The sequence below is a fragment of the Amphiprion ocellaris genome, chromosome 8 (assembly GCF_022539595.1).
Source record: "Amphiprion ocellaris isolate individual 3 ecotype Okinawa chromosome 8, ASM2253959v1, whole genome shotgun sequence".
Taxonomy (NCBI): domain Eukaryota; kingdom Metazoa; phylum Chordata; class Actinopteri; family Pomacentridae; genus Amphiprion; species Amphiprion ocellaris.
In genome coordinates this window covers 35,307,455-35,325,862 of record NC_072773.1, presented here as the reverse complement: position 1 = coordinate 35,325,862, position 18,408 = coordinate 35,307,455, and the positions used below count along the sequence as shown (strand labels likewise).

Genomic DNA, 18,408 nt, shown 5'->3' with positions numbered 1-18,408 from the left:
CCCTGACATTTATTGGTGGACAGTCATGACCAATTATCAATATATGTGATACAAACTAAGGGCGTTTCTCATGTTTCTGTATAATAGTTTGTCTCCAGTGGGGATTAATTATTTAGTAGAAAACACTAAACAAGAAATGAAACTATGCACACCGGTGTGTTTATCTATCTACCTACCTACCTACTCAGAGTGAGACATGTTATTTTAAAAAAGTAATTTTTTCAAAGCTGTGAGCTCCACCATTGAAAATACATTTATCTTCATTGTAGCATTCAAAAACAAAAATCTCAAAAGTCTCCGTGTGACTGAATAATAGGGATGAAAATGTCTTGTTTTGTTGTTTATATAAAATTTGGGGCACAGTGACATTTTATTTTTATCCTAAAAATTAGATTTTTTTCTTGAAAGTTGTAAATAATTCATTTTCCAAGTTCGATTTCTTGTGGAATTTGCCACAGAACTGGCAGCTGAGTCACCGGCGGCTGATGTCGGTGTTCAGTCCAGTGTTTGGGGTGAGTTCAGGTGTCTCTGTGGGGTTTTACGTCCTGCTGCGCTGTGCTGCACCGTCCTAACACCTCAGCCAGAGTGATATTACTGCCTCAGGCAGCAGGGCCTCTGATAATTACAGTGGAAGGTGAGATGTTAAGCCTCAACACATCCGGAGAATGAAACACTCTCCTCTAACCTTGGTGAGATGATACAGTATATCATTTTTATTATCTCCTCGCCTGAGAACCTGCAACTTATAAAAAATGTTTAAAAAATCGCCTTGATCGAGTATTCAGCTTTAATTTAATGAGAGCATAAATTATGAATCCATCATGCTTTTCTCATTAATCAGTCAGACAACAGCAATGCGGCAAAACACAGTGAAGAAAAAGCCAGTCTATTAAGCAGGCATTCTTTCATTAGTCTCTTTGTACACTCACTGAGGCATTATTTTTGCACTTTACTGGTTCTGAATGCACCATAAAAGCGATGCATTTCAAGTGCTGGCATCTACACGACTGGATTCTATCTCCTTCCTCTTTAGTCAATGTCATCTGAATTAAGTGTGGGAGAAAAAGGCAGCAGAGACTTTCTGCTCTACAAAAGCATTTGTGTGTTTTGCTTATTGAATGTGTGGCGCAGCAGGAGGCGAAGGCAGTTCAGCTAGCAGCCTCCATCAGGGGTTTCATCATTCATTTCCCAACACGCCGATATAAGCCAAGGGTTGCAGCGTGATTTCCCTCTTCATCTAACGCTGGGAATTAAATGCTTGAACATAATTTCTGAGTGTCAAAGACAGAGCTCTGAGCTTTCAGTGTTGATAACATAAAGTGTAGGGTTTGAGTCGCACAAAACAAAGTGCACTGTGGCGTTGGAAACCTTCTAGAATCCTCTATGACATGAAATTAGTGCAAACATTTTATGCATGTAAAGTATTTGAGGGTCAATATATAAATGAGGGACTTCTGGATATCCTAAAATGTCAACTAAATAAACGTCCCAATTTAATAAGAACCACCTTCTAATTAGCTAAACAATGATAAAATGAGATGATTCACAAATAGTTTTGATTGTGTTCTTTTTATTAAGTTGAAATAATTATGACAGATAATCCTTTTTTGGCAATATATCAAATTTTATATGGAAAATAACAAATTGTATCTGTCCCCTGAGAAATCACTTGTGGCCATGATGTGTCTTTTTGTGGTTGGTTGTGTCTTTGTGCTCATTTTGTTTCTTTTTTGGTCATTTTTAGACTGTTTTGTTTGCATTTTAGGTCTTTTTGTGGTCATTTTGTGCATTTTTGTGGCCATTTTGTGTCCATTTTCAGTCCGTTTGTGATAATTTTAGCTTTTTTTGTGATAATTTTGCATTTTTTTGTAGTTATTTCTTGTGTCTCTCGTCATTTTGTGTCTTTATATGATAATTATCTGTCTGAGTCATTTTGTGTCTTTTTTTGTCATTTTGTGTTTTTGTGGTCATGCTGTGTGCTTTTTGTGTGTCTTTGCGCTCATTTTGTTTCAGACTGTCGTGTATGCATTTTAGGTCTTTTTGTGGTAATTTTGTGCATTTTTGTGGTCTTTTTCAGCCTGTCTGTGATAATTTTAGGTTTTTTTGTGGTCATTTTGCAATTTTTTGTTATTTTGTGTCTCTTGTCATTTTGTGTCTTTATATGATAATTATGTGTCTCACCAAGGCATTTAGTGTTTTTCTGTGGTAATTTTGTGTCTTTTTGAGCATATTTTGGTCATTTTGTGTTTCTATGTCAGTTTGTGTCTCTCTGTGTTCATTTTTGGTCATTATTAGTCTGTTTGTGGTCGTTTTGTCTCTTTCAATGATAATTTTGTGTCTCACTGAGTCATTTTGTGTTTTTTTTGTGGTCATTTAGGTTGTTTCATAACACAAAATAAATTGTATTAGTGTCCCAGAAATCACTTTCAACTAAGTTCCCCATTACAAAAACACCTCTCCAGGAAGTGTGTTAATTCCAGATCACATGACCTGCTCCACATGATGTCATTTCCTCCTGAAGAAAAGACTGACCAGACTCCAAGGCTTTCTGAGTTATTTAATATAAAGTAGTCAACAGATTTACTACAATATCTATAGAAATAACTTTCAATTTCAGTTTTGCTCAATTGTATATATAATATTTAGAAGAATCTTTGTGTAAAAATGCCATGTGGTGTTTGGTTATAGGCGGCCATGCTGATTTTAGGCCTGAAAACAGCAAAAATGTCAACTATGTTACAGGAAATCCTACAATTATATATCGACCCCTGAGAAGTAAAGGGCTGTAATGCTGCTAAGAAAGAGAAGAAGTGACAGAGATTCTGCTGATTTAATAATATTAAAATGTATTCAAAGTCTATTCAGAGCCACTGGATAGTTTCTGGGATGATTATTACCCCAAGTTAAAGTGCCAAACTTCCCACCTGAAGTCACAGCCAGACACTACACAACATTTGTTCTGTAATCCTGTATGTGTTTGGGATTAAAGTCTAAGCTTTTATCACTCATCAATGATCTCTCGTATCACAGAGGAAAGCTTGGCGGAGATGGATTGTCTAGATGGGAGAGCACAGTCGCCTGAAGTGAGGATTTAGAGGCAGGAGAGTGAAGGATTACAGACTAGGATTGACGTGATTGGCAGAAGAATCACGGCGCTGCTGTCGCATCATCCACCTGCCGCAGAAGATAAATGCAGCCAACGGGAAAATAAATAAATAAAGAACGACACGGGGAAAGAAACACATGTCATCTCGGTAGCAAAGAATACGGGACATGCTGTGAAGCAATCACAGCTGCAAACACAATTAACTTCCGCTGTTTAGTGAGGATTACAGTTGACTTGCAAAGGGAGCCGCATGAGAAACTGTTTGTTCTTAAAATAGAGCTTCTCCTGCTATGATCACTCAGGGTTAACCTGACATTCTGAATCATATAATTCTATTGCAAGATGGAAAATCTGACAGGAAACTCTGCGGTGCACCCACACATTATGGAAAAAACTACGGCTGTGAATGTGAAAATATGCAGCAGGAATGTGATCTTTACTCACTCAGAGCAGATTCTTCGCCCCTAATTACATTAAATCTGCCACCAAGGAAGGGAATCAAGAACAGAAATCCTTAATCAGGTACATCTAATACGATTCATGTCTGCAGTCTGTGTTATTAATTACACCTGTACGTTCTCTGCTGGAACAAGAACACGAATAATATGCACAGCAAGAAGACATTTGAGACGAATAAATCTAAATGTCAGTGCTTCTTTTGTTGTTTTAAAGACTCAACCAAACAGGTGGAATGGGTGGTATTTTGTAAACCATGCTGTGTGTGTCACAGTCGTGCCGGAAGAAGAGAGGTAGCAGTTAAAGGAAGCAGCTCTTCGGTCGCTGGCTGATGTCCAGCCCTGCCAGCTTGTGGCCGACTGCTGTGCAACGCCACCGGCTGATAGGATAATCACAGAAACCCCGAGAGCCGACTATAGTAGGTTCGTACACCAGTTATATACTGATGTCAAAAAAAAAAATCTAGTCACTACACGCTGCAGTGAGCTTCGTCTGGACTGTTGAATCTATTGGCAGCAGCAAAATGGAACCATTGTGTCCTGCAGGAAACGACGCAAATTTACTCATAAAAGCCAATAAAACAGACAAAAGGATGCCTCAGCTGTAATCATAGGTAACAAAAACATAAAGTCATCCATTATCTTTTAGTAAATATGCATTTTTTTTTATTAGCTCCTCTTAGATAATTTGACAGGTAGCCTTCTGGGACCATAATCTTATTACTAAATACAATAATTCTTTTTAATTCTGCTCCTCCAGCAATGCAAACGTGTGAGGAACCTGCTTTTATACACCTAGAAGTTATTAAAACAATATATCCAGATGCAGAGGAACACCATCTTGGGCTTCTCACTTGACCCCTTCACCACTTATGCTGGGCTAAAGAGACGAGGTTTCCAGAAACTAAGAACACAGAGGACTGCACACAACAGGGACCGGTGACAGTTTACGGAATGCAGGTATGCAGCGTTTACCTACTTAGTTTTCAGTCAACATTCAGTTCAGTTATATTTATATAGCACCAATTCATAACATACACTATATTGCCAAAAGTATTGGGACGTCTGCCTTTACACACACATGAATTTCAATGACATCCCATTCTTAATCTACAGGGTTCAATATGACGTCAGTCCACCGTTTGCAGCTAGAACAGCTTCAACTCTTCTGGGAAGTCTGTCCTCAAGGTTTAGGAGTGTGTTTATGGGAATTTTTGACCATTCTTCCAGAAGCACATTTGTGAGGTCACACACTGATGTTGGACCAGAAGGCCTGGCTCTCAGTCTCCTCTAATTCATCCCAAAGGTGTTCTATGGGGTTGAGGTTCAGGCCAGTCAAGTTCTTCCACACCGAACTCATTCATCCACGTCTTTATTGACCTTTCTTTGTGCACTGGTGGACAGCCATATTGGAACATTAAGGGGCCATCTTCAAACTGTTCCTACAAATCTGGGAGCATGAAATTGTCCAAGATGTCTTGGTATGCTGGAGCATTAACAGTTTCACTAGAACTATGAGGGCCAAGCCTAACCCCTGAAAAACAACCACACATCATAATCTCCACAATACCAAACTTAAAAGGTACGTGTCCACTAGATCTGCCAATTTCCTACATCCCATTCATTGTCTATGTGAAATGCACCGCGTTGCATGTTGGTCTGGTTGCAGCGCCTTTCGAGCTGTGATCCGGTGCGTCTTGACTTCTATTTTATGAAAATTTGATGCAGCGTGTGGAGGTCCGATGCAGCTCTAAACTTTTGTCAGACGTCTAGACTACCTGTCGGTGAACTAACACGAGGACAGATTCAGCTACTGCACAGCTTATTTCTAGCCTCAAATGCTTTCGGAAACACTTTTCGCTGAATTGTTTTCATAATAAAAGAGAAAGTTTGCAACCAAACTGGCTTGAAATCCAGGAGCTGACAGCTCCCGAGTCGATGCGTTTGTCCAATCAGGGGCAGGCAGGACAGTTGGAGAAGAAGATCGGCAAGAACACCAGCTACTTGGTTCAAGTACACACCCAACAATCGGGTGATTTTCAGATGCAGTGCGTTTACATGTGGGAAAAACACATCTAGGGGACACGTAGCATAACACTTGGCACAATGCAGTTGGGCAAATACCGTTCTCCTGGTAACCACCAAACCCAGACTCATCCATTCGATTGCCAAACAGAGAAACATGATTCTTCAATGCAGAGAACATCTCCACTGCTCTAGAGTCCAGTGGCAGCTGCTTTATGTCACTGCATCAGACGCTTTGCATTGCCCTTGCTGATGTCAGGCTTGGATGCAGCTGCTCAACCATGGAAACCCATTCTATGAAGCTCTCTGAGTACTGTTCTTGAGCTAATCTGACAACCACATGAAGGTTGGTGGTCTGTAGCTACTGACTCTGCAGAAAGTTGGTGATTTGACCTTGGAATATTTAGTATTGAGAACATTTCACGAAGGGACTAAACAGGTGGCAACCTATCACGGTACCACGCTTGAATGTATGTGCATGTCTAGATTCTTGATTTTGTAAACCTATGGCCATGGAAGTGAGTGGAACACCTGAAATCAATTATTTGGAGGGGTGTCACAATACTTTTGGCAATATATTCTATGTCATCTCATAGTAAGGAGAAGACCTTACAAGTTTTAAACAGAGAACCCAACAATCCAAATGCTCTCCAAACATTGTGTTTACCCACTACTAAATCCCCTCTGATGCATATCATTCAATAATGTATTGCAAATTATTTTTTCCCCAAGGATGGCAAATGCATTAGTTGCTCTATTGTACCTCTGATTGGCGAGTACTCGTGGGTTTGGATAGCAAAAACAGTAGACTCAATAATCTGTAATCTTTTACCAGGAACTGAGCAAGTTGGTTTGTAAAAATGTAATAAAAAAACATAAAAATATTCCAAATATTTGTTAAAAATGAGCTATCCCTTACTGAAACACCATGAACACTTCACTTATATATTCATCTTCATGTACTCTTTTAATTTACTATGTAGGATCAGTAAAATTTGCGAACTCCCTTTGACAAATAACATAAGCTTTACAACTAATCAGTTGTTCAAGGACACAGTTTAGTAGAACTGGACCACAGACATGCAAGGTGAGAGAATATTCGTCCAACTTTCATGTGTGAATGGACTGAGAAATAAGGAACAGTTCACTCAAAATAAATAAATATATAGTCATCTACAGTGCTGATGTCAAAATCATTTCATTAGGATCCTTTCTCCATGGAGTCAAGCAGCAGTTCAGTGACCATTTGCAAATACTACTGGCTCATTTTTGGCCAAACTAAATATGCAAGAGGAGTCGCTGCCTGTCACAGAGTCTATCCTTTTACTGGACAAGATAACTACTTCTCCAGACAACAGGATCATCGTCTAATCTGTAATTCACTTGTAAGTCAGTAACTAAAAGGACGCATACTTCTGTTCATTGATCCCGTAAAACCTATATTACACCACTAGAAGCTCTGTAAGACCTAAAATTTCAATGAATTAATGAAATCTGTTTGACACCAAAAGCAGCACAACACAGTCCAAAACCACAGGGCTGCATATTCTAAACAGGCAACAGTTCATTATCAGCCGCGGTACGCATGAATGCAAGATTGAATCAGTAACATGAAATCAGCTGCAGAAGGGAACATCAAAGGCTTCGTGTACACCAGCGAATCACACACGCATCCATCTGTGATTTGAATTTACAGGCCTGACATCTCCATCAGGACTGATACAAACTGGCGCTCATTTGCTCAATTTATTGGCAAAATGTTGACGACTGAGGCTCCACAAACTGTTCACAAACACGAGTCTAACAGCGGAGAGCACTGCTTTACCTTACAGCAGGCCTTTGTTCTTTGCTTCCCTCTGCACTCGAACATAATTAGATCACTCCACTAAATTCCAGGCCACTGGGCAGATCTGTTGTAACGTCCTGTAATACCAGGCTGCTGCCATCGGTTCTTGCTTTAAACCACACATAGCATCTTGGTAATTAGAGGCCTCATAAAGCTAACTAACCGTTAGCTGGAGACGAGCAGAATTTAGATTCTAGGTAGAATCAAAATTGGGTTTCATCCCATTGGGTTATGAACAAATTATCTTCTCACCATCCTCCCACCTTTATAGTTGGAGTAAAATGTTTCTCCACTTCCTGCATTCTGTTTATACTGTTTTCTTTATTTTTAACTGTGAACATGCTGTCATTTGAATAACTTGATTCCTCTAACTTGCATTTGGTTAGCCCACCATTAGGAATGTAAAGGAGAAAAAGACATTTTTTCAGCAAGTTCTGGACAAATTTCTAATAATTTTGGACAAATGTGGAGACTTGTTAAAGATTTCTGTATCATTGCCAGATAGCGGCACAGCGTCACTGTAACTATGACAACAAGTGAACACTACATCAGCTGCCTGCTGATGATCACATGATTGTGATCCTACTACAAATCCGCTGCTTTGGACTTATCAGGACTTACCCAACTGACATTATACAAGGAACAACTGATTAAATTGTGGGGGAGTTTCTGAGTTCCATCAATTCCCGCCACCCGCTACATATTTAGGTCACGTGATTCAGTATCTGTACATAACGTACACATGCAGAACACACACCTGTGCTCAGCGCAAGGTCATTTTCTTTGTGGGTACATCAATATTAAATGGACACATTCTGTGCTTGATTTCTGATGAACCATAAATAAAAAACAAATGCTGAATTTATTTTTTTTTTAAATGCTGCATTTCTGACAGTGCCATATGAAGGAATGAGCAGCCTTGGAGAAGTACTGCACTCTCTGAGTGCTTAAGTAATTAATTTACAATTCAGAAACGGGAAAAAAAAACTGTGTTTCAAAATCAAAAACAGGAAAACTTTTTCTGGTGGAGAATCAAAAATTTGGAAAATTAATAAATAGATAAATAAATAAATAATCAAACATGGTCTATTTTTGTGTTTTTGCCCTTAAGTTCCTTTTTCAGTTCATCATTTGGAAAAGAAAAACAAAAATCATGTCTTTTTTTTTTTTTTTTTTTTACAATTCTGCACATCGTCTACAACAACTTTCATTAAATTCTCAAAGATTTTTGGTAATGTTGCTGACTTTGCCACAGAGGAGAAATAAATTCAAAAAGAAGAAAAACAACACTGACAGCTCTGGTTTCATTTAAAGTTTGGGTAACCATCTGTGGGATTTGTGGCACCACTTCAGCACAATGGAATATAAGAGACTTCTACCTAAAACACATTCCATTTACATAAAAGCAAATTCCAGTAAAAACTGTTCACAATAAGGACTCATCATTTAAGAGGGCCAACACTTAAAAATAATACTCACTTTGTGCTTTTAGTGACCTGCCCACATCCTTATTATAGGAACTTTTCATATCATTGTTTTAAAGAGCAGAAAAATAGCTTTTCTACAGTTGTTTCATAGGTTATGTATGACACCTAGCTTTCACACACTGGCTCTATTTACCTTAAAACAACTACATATTAATCATAAAGTGCAACATCCCAGTTTTAAATAGCTCTAACTGCAGCAAATAAAAAAACGAATGTAGACTTAACAGTTCTGAGTGGAGCAGGAAGCAGAGAAAATCAAATGTTTCAGAACGCATGAGTCGTGACATCTGTGTGAAGCCCCAGAGCACAGACATCATCTCCTGTAATGTCCTTGCAGGTATGTTATGGCTTTATATAGCACAGCAGTTTCCACACTTTCTGCATCACATCTCCACAGTATCAGACTCTTTTACGGCCGTCATTGTCCAATAGATAAAATCAGTGGGCGACAGTATTTTTTTTCCCCCCTCTCCTGTCTTACTGGTCCCAAGTGTGTCGTAAATGCTGACTCCTGAGTCCTGAGAAGAGCGACGAAGGAAAAACGGCACAACGGTTTTTAAATCTGCATTCGGAGCGTCTCCTATGTGTGACAGGCTGTGTCAACACGTAAAGCTTATATTAGAAAAGTGCTTCAGCGGGGCACAGAAGTGAGGAGAGGTATAGGAGAAGATGCAAAGATGGAGCTCAGTCAGGTTCCTGTGGCAGCCAGCTCATTCATCTGAAGGTTAATGGAAGCTGGAGATGTCCAATTCCAGGCTCAGGAACCGGCATTGTAAATTTTTCAGAGTGTGCCAGGTGTGCCATGGTCCACCGCTCCAACTGAAATGACTGCATTGACAGCGTTTTCCCTCCGTGAGGTCTTTTGAATAATAAACTCGTGAAGGTGGATGTCGGCTGTAAGAACAACTCCCAGAACAATGTGATACACACCGTTGTGCTGCTGCGGAGGAAAGATTTGCAGAGTCGCAAGCACCCTTAATCTACATATTAAAAAAAGTTCACGCAGGTCTTCTGCATGGATCGTTGGATGAAACCAGCTTCATATTTGCCATGTGACTCTGATTCCATGCTGGGATTTAGATACCAAAACTGTGGTTCTGAACTCGTGTGAAGATAACTCGGCCCACTGGTGCACACGGATGACCTGCATTCATCTGTGACTGACCTGTCGATTACAAGTCTAGACAAAAAGAACATCAGGGCATGTTACGTAATTATTCTCCTGAGAGGTAAAAGACTCACCCAAGCTAGCCATGCATAGAGGACATGTGGGTCTGGCTTTTACCGGATAAGTACTCCGCCAAAGAATGCAGCGGAGTTATGTGAAGATGAGCAGACATTAGTCCTTCTGTCTGTCTGTGCACTACAGTCCTCAAAAAAGGACACATGGATTTGGATGAAATTTTCAGGGAAGGTCAGAAATGACACAAGGACCACGTCATTAGATTTTGGCAGTGATGCGGCTTATAGTCTGGATCCACGGATTTGTTAACGATCTCCGTATCATTGCCAGAGAGCGGCAGGGCGTCACTGTAACCATGACAACAAGTGAACACTACATCGGTTGCCTGCTGACGATCACATGGTTGCGTTCCTACGACAAATCCACCGCTGCAGACCACAAATGTTTATAGAACTGTAAATAATTCATACTTTTTAAAGGAAATTTTAGCATTTTTTTAACCCTTCTCAGACATCCTAGACAATGAACTGATTTTCGGCATGTTTTGAACAGTTGAGGATTTTTTGAGCAAGTTCTCGACAAATTTGAGTAATTTCTAGCCATTTTGCACATATTTTTGTCATTTTTGACAAATTTTTGACAGCATTTAGAGAACATACTTATTTATGAGGTCAAATTTGAGTCATTTTAGACATGTTTTTATTGTTTGTAGTCATTTTTGGAACCCTTCTAAGCCATCCTAGATGTTTGATTCCTTTTGAACAGTAAAAGAGGATTTTTTGAGCAAGTTCTGGACATTTGTTAAAGATTTTTGTATCACTGCAAGATAGCAGCACAGTGTCACTGTAACCATGACAACAAATGAACACTACATCAGCTGCTTGTTGATGATGATTTCCTTCGGGCTTAAGTAGCTATCTATCTATCTATCTATATCTGATAAAAGTTAAAAGATAAACAAACTCTTTTTTTTTTTTTTTTCTTAGTCCACTGATGTTCGGCTTCATAAAATCACTGCTAATATGGGCTTTTTTCTGAACTATAGATCCAAATAGCTGCAGAGGTTATTACAGTCACAGTAATAATATTATGTGAGCTATACTGCAATAAGCCAAAATACTGCAGAGGAGCCAGTGAGAAAACACCATATTTTCACTGACTGGCTGGATGTTTGTGTGCATGGAGGAAGTTAAACCTTCTGAGATGCTATTTAAGCTCTTTGTAGACGGAGCTCCAGAAATGATGTTAACACAGTTTTAACGGAGATTAAATATATGCAGTACAGAATGTATTAAAAGGAATTAGTAGGTATTAAATATTCCCAAGGAACAGCTACACCTTTATGTAATTCAGCTGCATAAAAAATAAGCTACCCGAGTACAAACGTGCCTGCTGGTAATAGTGTAAAGTACAAATCAGCACAATAAGCACCAAACTGTTCCCCACAGGACAATATGGTTCGTTCCTTAAATTCTACAACATGCAATGCAGAATATCTCAGACAGCTACAAATTAAAAAACACATTTTCAATTATTCCAACTTAGCAAAAACTGCAGAATGTGGAAACTTCAGAATTATTTTAGTATCCCAAAGTACTGCAGGGTAAATATATTAATGAGGGATTTTTGAAGTCCATGAGATATATCTTGCATACGTTTCTATAATAATTATTATAATTATTTATGATGGAAACAATCACTTATAAAAAATGACTGGATATCACTAAAATCTCAACTAAATAACCGCCCAAATTTAATAACAACCACCTACAGATATTTCTTTTTTGGCAATATATCAAATCTTATATGGAAAATAACAAACTGTATCTGTGTCTGAGAAATCATTTTCCATTAAGTTACCCATTACAAAAACACCTCTCAGGGTTTCTTTTTTGGTCATTTTCAGACTGTTTCGTGGGCATGTAAGGTCTTTTTGTGGTCATTTTGTGAATTTTTTTTTAAATTTTGTGCATTTTTGTGACTGTTTTCAGTCTGTTTGTGATAATTTTAGGTGTTTTTGTGGTCATTTTGCAATTCTTTGGAGATATTTTATGTGTCATTTTGTGTTTATGTGATAATTATCTGTCTTACTGAGTCATTTTGCGTTTTCTGTGGTCATTTTTTGTCATTTTGTGCATTTTTGTGGTCATGTGTCTTTTTGTGGTTGTTTTGTATGTCTTTGTGCTCATTTTGTTTCTTTTTTGGTCATTTTCAGACTTTTGTGGTCATTTCAGGTCTTTTTGTGGTCATTTAGTGCATTTTTGTGGTCATGTTGAGTCCCTTTGTGGCCATTTTCAGTCTGTTTGCAGTAATTGTGGGTGTTTTGTGGTCATTTTGTGAGTCTCTGTGGTCATTTTGCAACCTTTACTAGTTATTCTGTGTGTCTCTTGTCATTTTGTATCTTTATGTGACAATTATGTGTCTCATTGAGACATTTTGTGCTTTCTGTGGACATTTTGTGTCTTTTTGAACCTTTTTTGGTCACTTTGTGTCTCTGTGGTCATTTTTGGTCATTATCATTCTGTTTATGGTCGTTTTGTCTCTTATGATAATTTTGTCATAAAGACAAGACTGGCCAGACTCCAAGGCTTTCTGAGTTATTTCATATAAAGCAGTGTGTGAGTTAAGTGTGGATTTCTCGCATGTCAACAGGTTTACTACAATATCCTTAGAAATAACTTTCAATTTTAATTTTACTCAGTTGTATATATAATATCTAGAATAATCTTTCTCTAAAAATGCCATGTGGTGTTTGGTTATAGCTGTTATATGTTGATTATAGGCCTGAAAACAGCAAAAAAAAGTCAACTATGATACAAAAAGTCCCGTAGTTATATATTGACCCTGCACAGTCTGTCAGTACCTGAATTGTTTTCTGCTACTGTGAGATGCACCTGAGTGATAATGTTTCGCTCGTGGCTTCATTTTTTCAATTAGGTGACATGATTTCATTTCAAAGTGCATCTAAACGACGGCATGTGGGGCGAACGAAAGCATCGATGCAAAGATTTCGTGGAGTCACAGCAGTGTAGCATTTCATTTTCACCGACCAACAGTTTCCCTTAACAGCGAAGAAAATAAATTAAAACCTAAATGAGATTCATAAAAACAGCCCAAATCCATGACTCGCCACGTGGGGGGAAAAAAAAAGTTACCTTGCTGAGTGCACACAGCGGCTAAACCAAACCTCTTGCAACGTGACTCCTTCTACATGATTAGCAACACCAGCAGCATGAAGCTAATCTCTTACTGCAGGAAAGCCCACCGGGGAAAGGAGGTGTGAGGAATCTTTGCGAGTGTGCTGGAACCATAACGCAAGTGGAAGAAGGAGAGGAATTAATCACATCAAAGAAGCCCAAAATATGTTCTACACCTGCAGTGGTCACACATTAAAACTTCAAATCACGTTCGCCTCTCCTGAGCAGGGATTTACTGACGGTTTATTGAAGTATTAGGAAGATATTCAAGGGTAAAGTGATAGTAAAGAAAGCATTTCCAACTTTGTCTGCTAAACTAACTCACCTCCAATGTTGTCTCTGAAAGTCAGAATGTCATTGTGGTTTTATTGGAAATGAAACCTTGATTAAAAAGGGGATTAAGTAATTATGAAACTCTTATCTGCGCTTTATGTTTAAGAGGTCACATTTTGATAAATTAGATTTTTTTTTTTTTTAAACAGATAACTTGCATTAATAGAGATTTGCATGTATTTATTCATACTTTGCAATTTGGGCTCTCATTTGTCGATTTTGTTCTTCATATGGATTTAAATAATGTTCTGTAAGTAGAAAAATGGGGACAATGTTCTCTCACACTAAAGAAGAAAAGTATAGAACAGGGGTGTCAAAGATGCAGCCCGTGGGCCAAAAGCAGTCCTCCAGAGGGTCCAATCCAGCCCTCAAAGTGTAAAAATTCCAGAGAAGACATTAACTGCAGATTGTAAATAAGTAAAACTATAAATTTAAAATAATATCTAGACCATGACAAGTTGTGTTAATCATAAAGTAAAATGCTAGATTTCTCATTGTTCTTTTGTCATTTTGTGCCTCATTTTGTAATTTTTGTCTCGTTTTTGTCTTTTTTGTCAGATTTTTACCTTTTGTCTCATTTTTTTGTCGTTCTGTTTTCTTGTTTTTGTCGTTTTGTGTTCCCTTTTTGTCTTGCTTGTGGTTTTTATCTCATTTTTGTCATTTTGTGTTTTGCTTTATTCGTTGTTGTGTCATATGTCATATTGTTTTATGCTTGTGTCATTTTTTGTCTCATCTTTTTTTGTCGCTTTGAAACTTTGTCTAATTTTTTGTCAATGTTTTTGTTTTGTTCTGTGTTGTTCGTCTCATTTTTGTCATTTTGTTTCTCTCTTTTGTCATTTGTGTCTCATTTTTGTAGTATTTTGTCTTGTTTTTGTTGTTTTTTGTATTTTTTTTAAAAGTAAAATACTATATTGTTCAGTTCCAGATAGCTGTGACTAAATGTTGTGTTCCTTTGTAGACACTGTGATCTGGAAGTTGTAATGTGGAAATGATGAACTGAGGCTGAATGTTGATGAAATTGAATTGATTTTTCTTCAGAAATTTCACATTGTTTATGATGTTTTGTAGAAAGATAATTCCTTAAATATGAATATTTTCAGAATGTACTTTGTTGCACTAAAGCAAAGGAAAAATTTGGAGTTGTGGTTATTTATGGATTATTATGCTGTGATTTTACTGGTCCAGACCACTGGAGATCAAATTGAGTTGAATGTGGAACCTGAACTAAGATGAGTTTGATATCCCTGATATAGAAAGTAATTTCCTTAGAGGATTTAAAGAAAATCCAAACCAGCAAATAAATAAAAGCGCAAAAGAGGGAAGGAATTTTTGACAGGTTAATTTGTTTGTATTTTCTGACTAAGAAGGCTTGATTTTTGCAATTTGGGTAAAGAAACAATAGGAATCTTTTATTTAACTGCACTAACAGCCAGAAGGTGAGCACAGAGAAGCAGGAATTTCAGTACCTGTTCAAGTGATTCTATTGATTCCCACCTCTCTCAATAGCCAAAGTTTCAACTCATCTTGTGCTTCTGAGTGCTAAGCTCTCTCTTATTGGCTTTTTAAAACAAGCATGAGGCTCATCTTTGATCCTCAAGAGGAACAAATCTTTTAATTTCCATTACAGGAACATGTAGAGAGTCGGTGACAGCACAATTATACCCATTGGGTAATTGGTAGAAACATTCTCTACCTTCCTTCAACGGACTAACCTTGAAAAGTCATAAATATATGAAATTAACTTTCCCCAAGTACTTTAACTACTTAAAACTGAATCGTCACGGTTCCCCTCCTTTAACAAACGGGAGCAGAGTCTGCTGAGGGAATTTCTGACAAGACATCACAACACAGCATAAATCACACCATCAGTGGGGAGGAAGAGAACCGAGGCAGGATTACACACCTGGCACTGCCACGTGAATGTGATTCATGAGAAAGAAAGGGGAAAAAAAGAGAAAAAAATCTGTCAAGTGTTTATTCTGCCAGGGTATCACCAGAAGGTTGTTTATATGCAGGTCTTTGGGCATGTGCAACACTCATGGAATGGATTTTCTCTCTGCAATTCAAGCAGGCCTTTTGCATATAGCTGAGGGACTCCTGATCCAATGATGGGTGACAGCCAAAGATAACAAAAAAGAGAAAAAAAATCCCCCCCTTATAATTACTGTTCAGATATTACGAGCCAGCGCTACTGTGGATTAGCCTTCCAACAGCTGTGTAACAGTATGTAAGGTTGGGGCTAAAAATAGAATGAAACACCCATCTCTTATTCACACAATTTGCAGCTTGCTCACTTTTCGTGCCCCTCTCCCCTCTTCCCTTCCATCTCCCCTTCCCTTCCCCTCGCTCACACATCCCAAATCACAGACATGCAGCACAAGCTTCAAAGAGCATAGATAACTTGGGGTAGCGCAAGACTGACTGTAATTCATCACAACACATGCAATGATAATGTCATTTTCACAGAGCGGACAGTGGCGTTTAGGTTTAATTCACCCAACACCCTCACCTGATAAGTAGGAGGAGAGACGCTGCAAAGTAGCACAGTTTGGCTTCAAATTATCTTTAAGTTTAGTTAGAATTTCAGGCAAAAAAAAAGCCACAGTGGAGGAGCACAATAACACCTCTCAGGCATATGGAAAATAAATGCACAAGAATGGTTGAATATTCAGTGAGAATGGAGCTCATCGCACAAAGGAGGCTTGACATGCCTCCAAACATTTAACCAGTCGTGTGTTTTTCTGTTGATTTTTCCACCGTGCCGCGCCGCCTGCTTTGTTCTCCACTGTGCCTGGATGAGTGCATAAGTGACTAATCATTTCAATCATTCAAATTAGAGAACCTATCCAATCTAGGCCATTCTGTCTACGAGTGAACATTTCAAGAGGCAAACAAACAGCAACCAATCAACAAATCACGGAGGAGCGAGAAGACGACGTTGTATAATAGGTCATTAAAACAAATCTTGTATTTCCAGTGTTGAAGAGCATGAAGAAAAACCCACAGTTTTCTGAAACAGAAGCCTTAAAGCCAACCATTATTTATTGATGACCAGGAAAATAAAACCAGAGAAGGCAAAGATCAACTCGGCACAAAATAACTCCTAAGAAAACGGATATTTGTGCACCACAGTGCATGAACTTCCCTAACAAGTCCAAGCGTGTATATGCAACCACCTCCGTCTGCAGCAGACCTGGGAGAAATCACAGCTCACTGCGCTCAGCGTCAGGGCCAGCTGTGGCCAAAGGGCTTCCATTTTCTGTTTTAGGAACTGCAGAGCGTGACACCCTGTAACACTTCCCTCAACAACACTCGAGGCAGGTTTTGTCGTGCTGTGAGGTTTGATCCCGAAAACAGAGGCGTCAAAGTCGAGCACGCAGCTCCCACTGATGAAAGTCACACAACCAAATAACACGTATCTCTGCCAACATGAGCGGAGTTTGAATGAGGCTGAGGCTGCCTGGCACTCACAATGCAGGAAATGTTGATTTATTAAAAACCTATACGGTGTAGAAGCACAACTGGGAGGAACTATAACGCATTTTTCATTTCAAATTCAATCATCAGACGCAGATATGTTGATTCTCATTGACCAGGTGGACAAACAATCCCCTCCTGTAGCATAAAGTAATTAAGTGACACCTCTACTCCTCAATAGAAATCATTTGTTGACTGGATTATATTACCTTGCTGCATGTTAGTTGTGATTTTAACCTTCTGGTGACTCTTTCCTTCTCTTTTTAGACCTGTGGCATGTTCAGTCAGGCAGAGATCAGAGAATGGTACCATGAAAAGTGAGCTTCAACCCACACACAAGACAGAGCGCACACATTTTCACACCGGACATCTCTCTTGTGCACAAAAGGAGCATCACAGTCTATCAACATTAACACATTGCCGTGTCAAGCTGCATTACGCTAGAAATGCTTCAATAGCTAAAAATGTAACACCTACAGGTTTGAAGGAGGCTTCCTGGACTGGCAAAAGAAAACACAATCTTTTTCACAGTGATTTCCCAACAGAGTAGACAGACAAAATACTTATTTGCTTATAAAAATCTAACATGATTTAAAATATTGATAGAGATGAATAATACATTTTGCCAGAAGCTATTTTAAAAGAGCCCAAAATATTAGTTCCTGTTGGTAAAAGTGGGACATGTTTTCATCTGTTGACTCCCTAAACACTATTGTGAGATCTGTACACTTTCATACATAAGTATTAATGCAAAATAACAGGGTGCAGCAGTTATTCAAACAATCAATCAAGAGTCAAACAACATGCATGTGATATGTTGCAGATTTGACGTTGATAGTAACACTCACTGGCTTGCATGAGCTGACCCTGACGCCCGAACACCTGGGAGAAAGGGCTCCGGCTGCAGGTGAGCATCTCCTCCATGGCTGAGCTCCTCCAGGAGGTGGGGAAGGTCCTCTGTCTGCAGAAAGAGAGAGTGCACTGAGGGTCAGTGTCCGAGTGTGGAGCAGGTCGGGGGCTTGTATGCCGGAGCACTCCCCTTCCTCTGACTCCCTCTCAACTGACTGCTAATTTGCCTTTGAAGCTACTTCACGACCTCTCCTACGCCTTTCCTAGGGCTGTCATTTGCTTCTTATTTTCTCTTTTTTTGCTTTTTTAGGGCTGCCTTCTCCGCTGACTGCACATCAGTCCCTCGTCTCGTGGCCTCAGACGCCGTCAGAGCTGCTGCTGCTCCTCAGCTGATGGGAGATCTGTGTTGGGTTTGCTCTCAGCCCTGCTCATTAGTGCTCCAGTGTGGCG

At 39.0% G+C, this 18,408-nt stretch overlaps 1 protein-coding gene across 8 annotated transcripts in view; it reads right to left on the bottom strand.

Moving 5' to 3' along the window:
- Positions 1–18,408, bottom strand: part of kazna (kazrin, periplakin interacting protein a) — a 228,083-nt gene extending 209,675 nt beyond the window's left edge. For 4 of the 8 annotated variants that reach the window (XR_004847692.2, XR_004847691.2, XM_023274358.3 and 1 more), the window contains exon 1: positions 17,958–18,408. Coding sequence is in view for 6 of the 8 variants with exons in the window: in XM_023274358.3 (XP_023130126.2) it covers positions 17,958–18,033 (76 nt within the window). In the remaining 2 variants the exon portion in view is untranslated. The remainder of the gene's footprint in view (positions 1–17,957) is intronic. The other 4 variants (XM_023274357.3, XM_023274359.3, XM_023274361.3 and 1 more) reach the window with 3 other exon arrangements.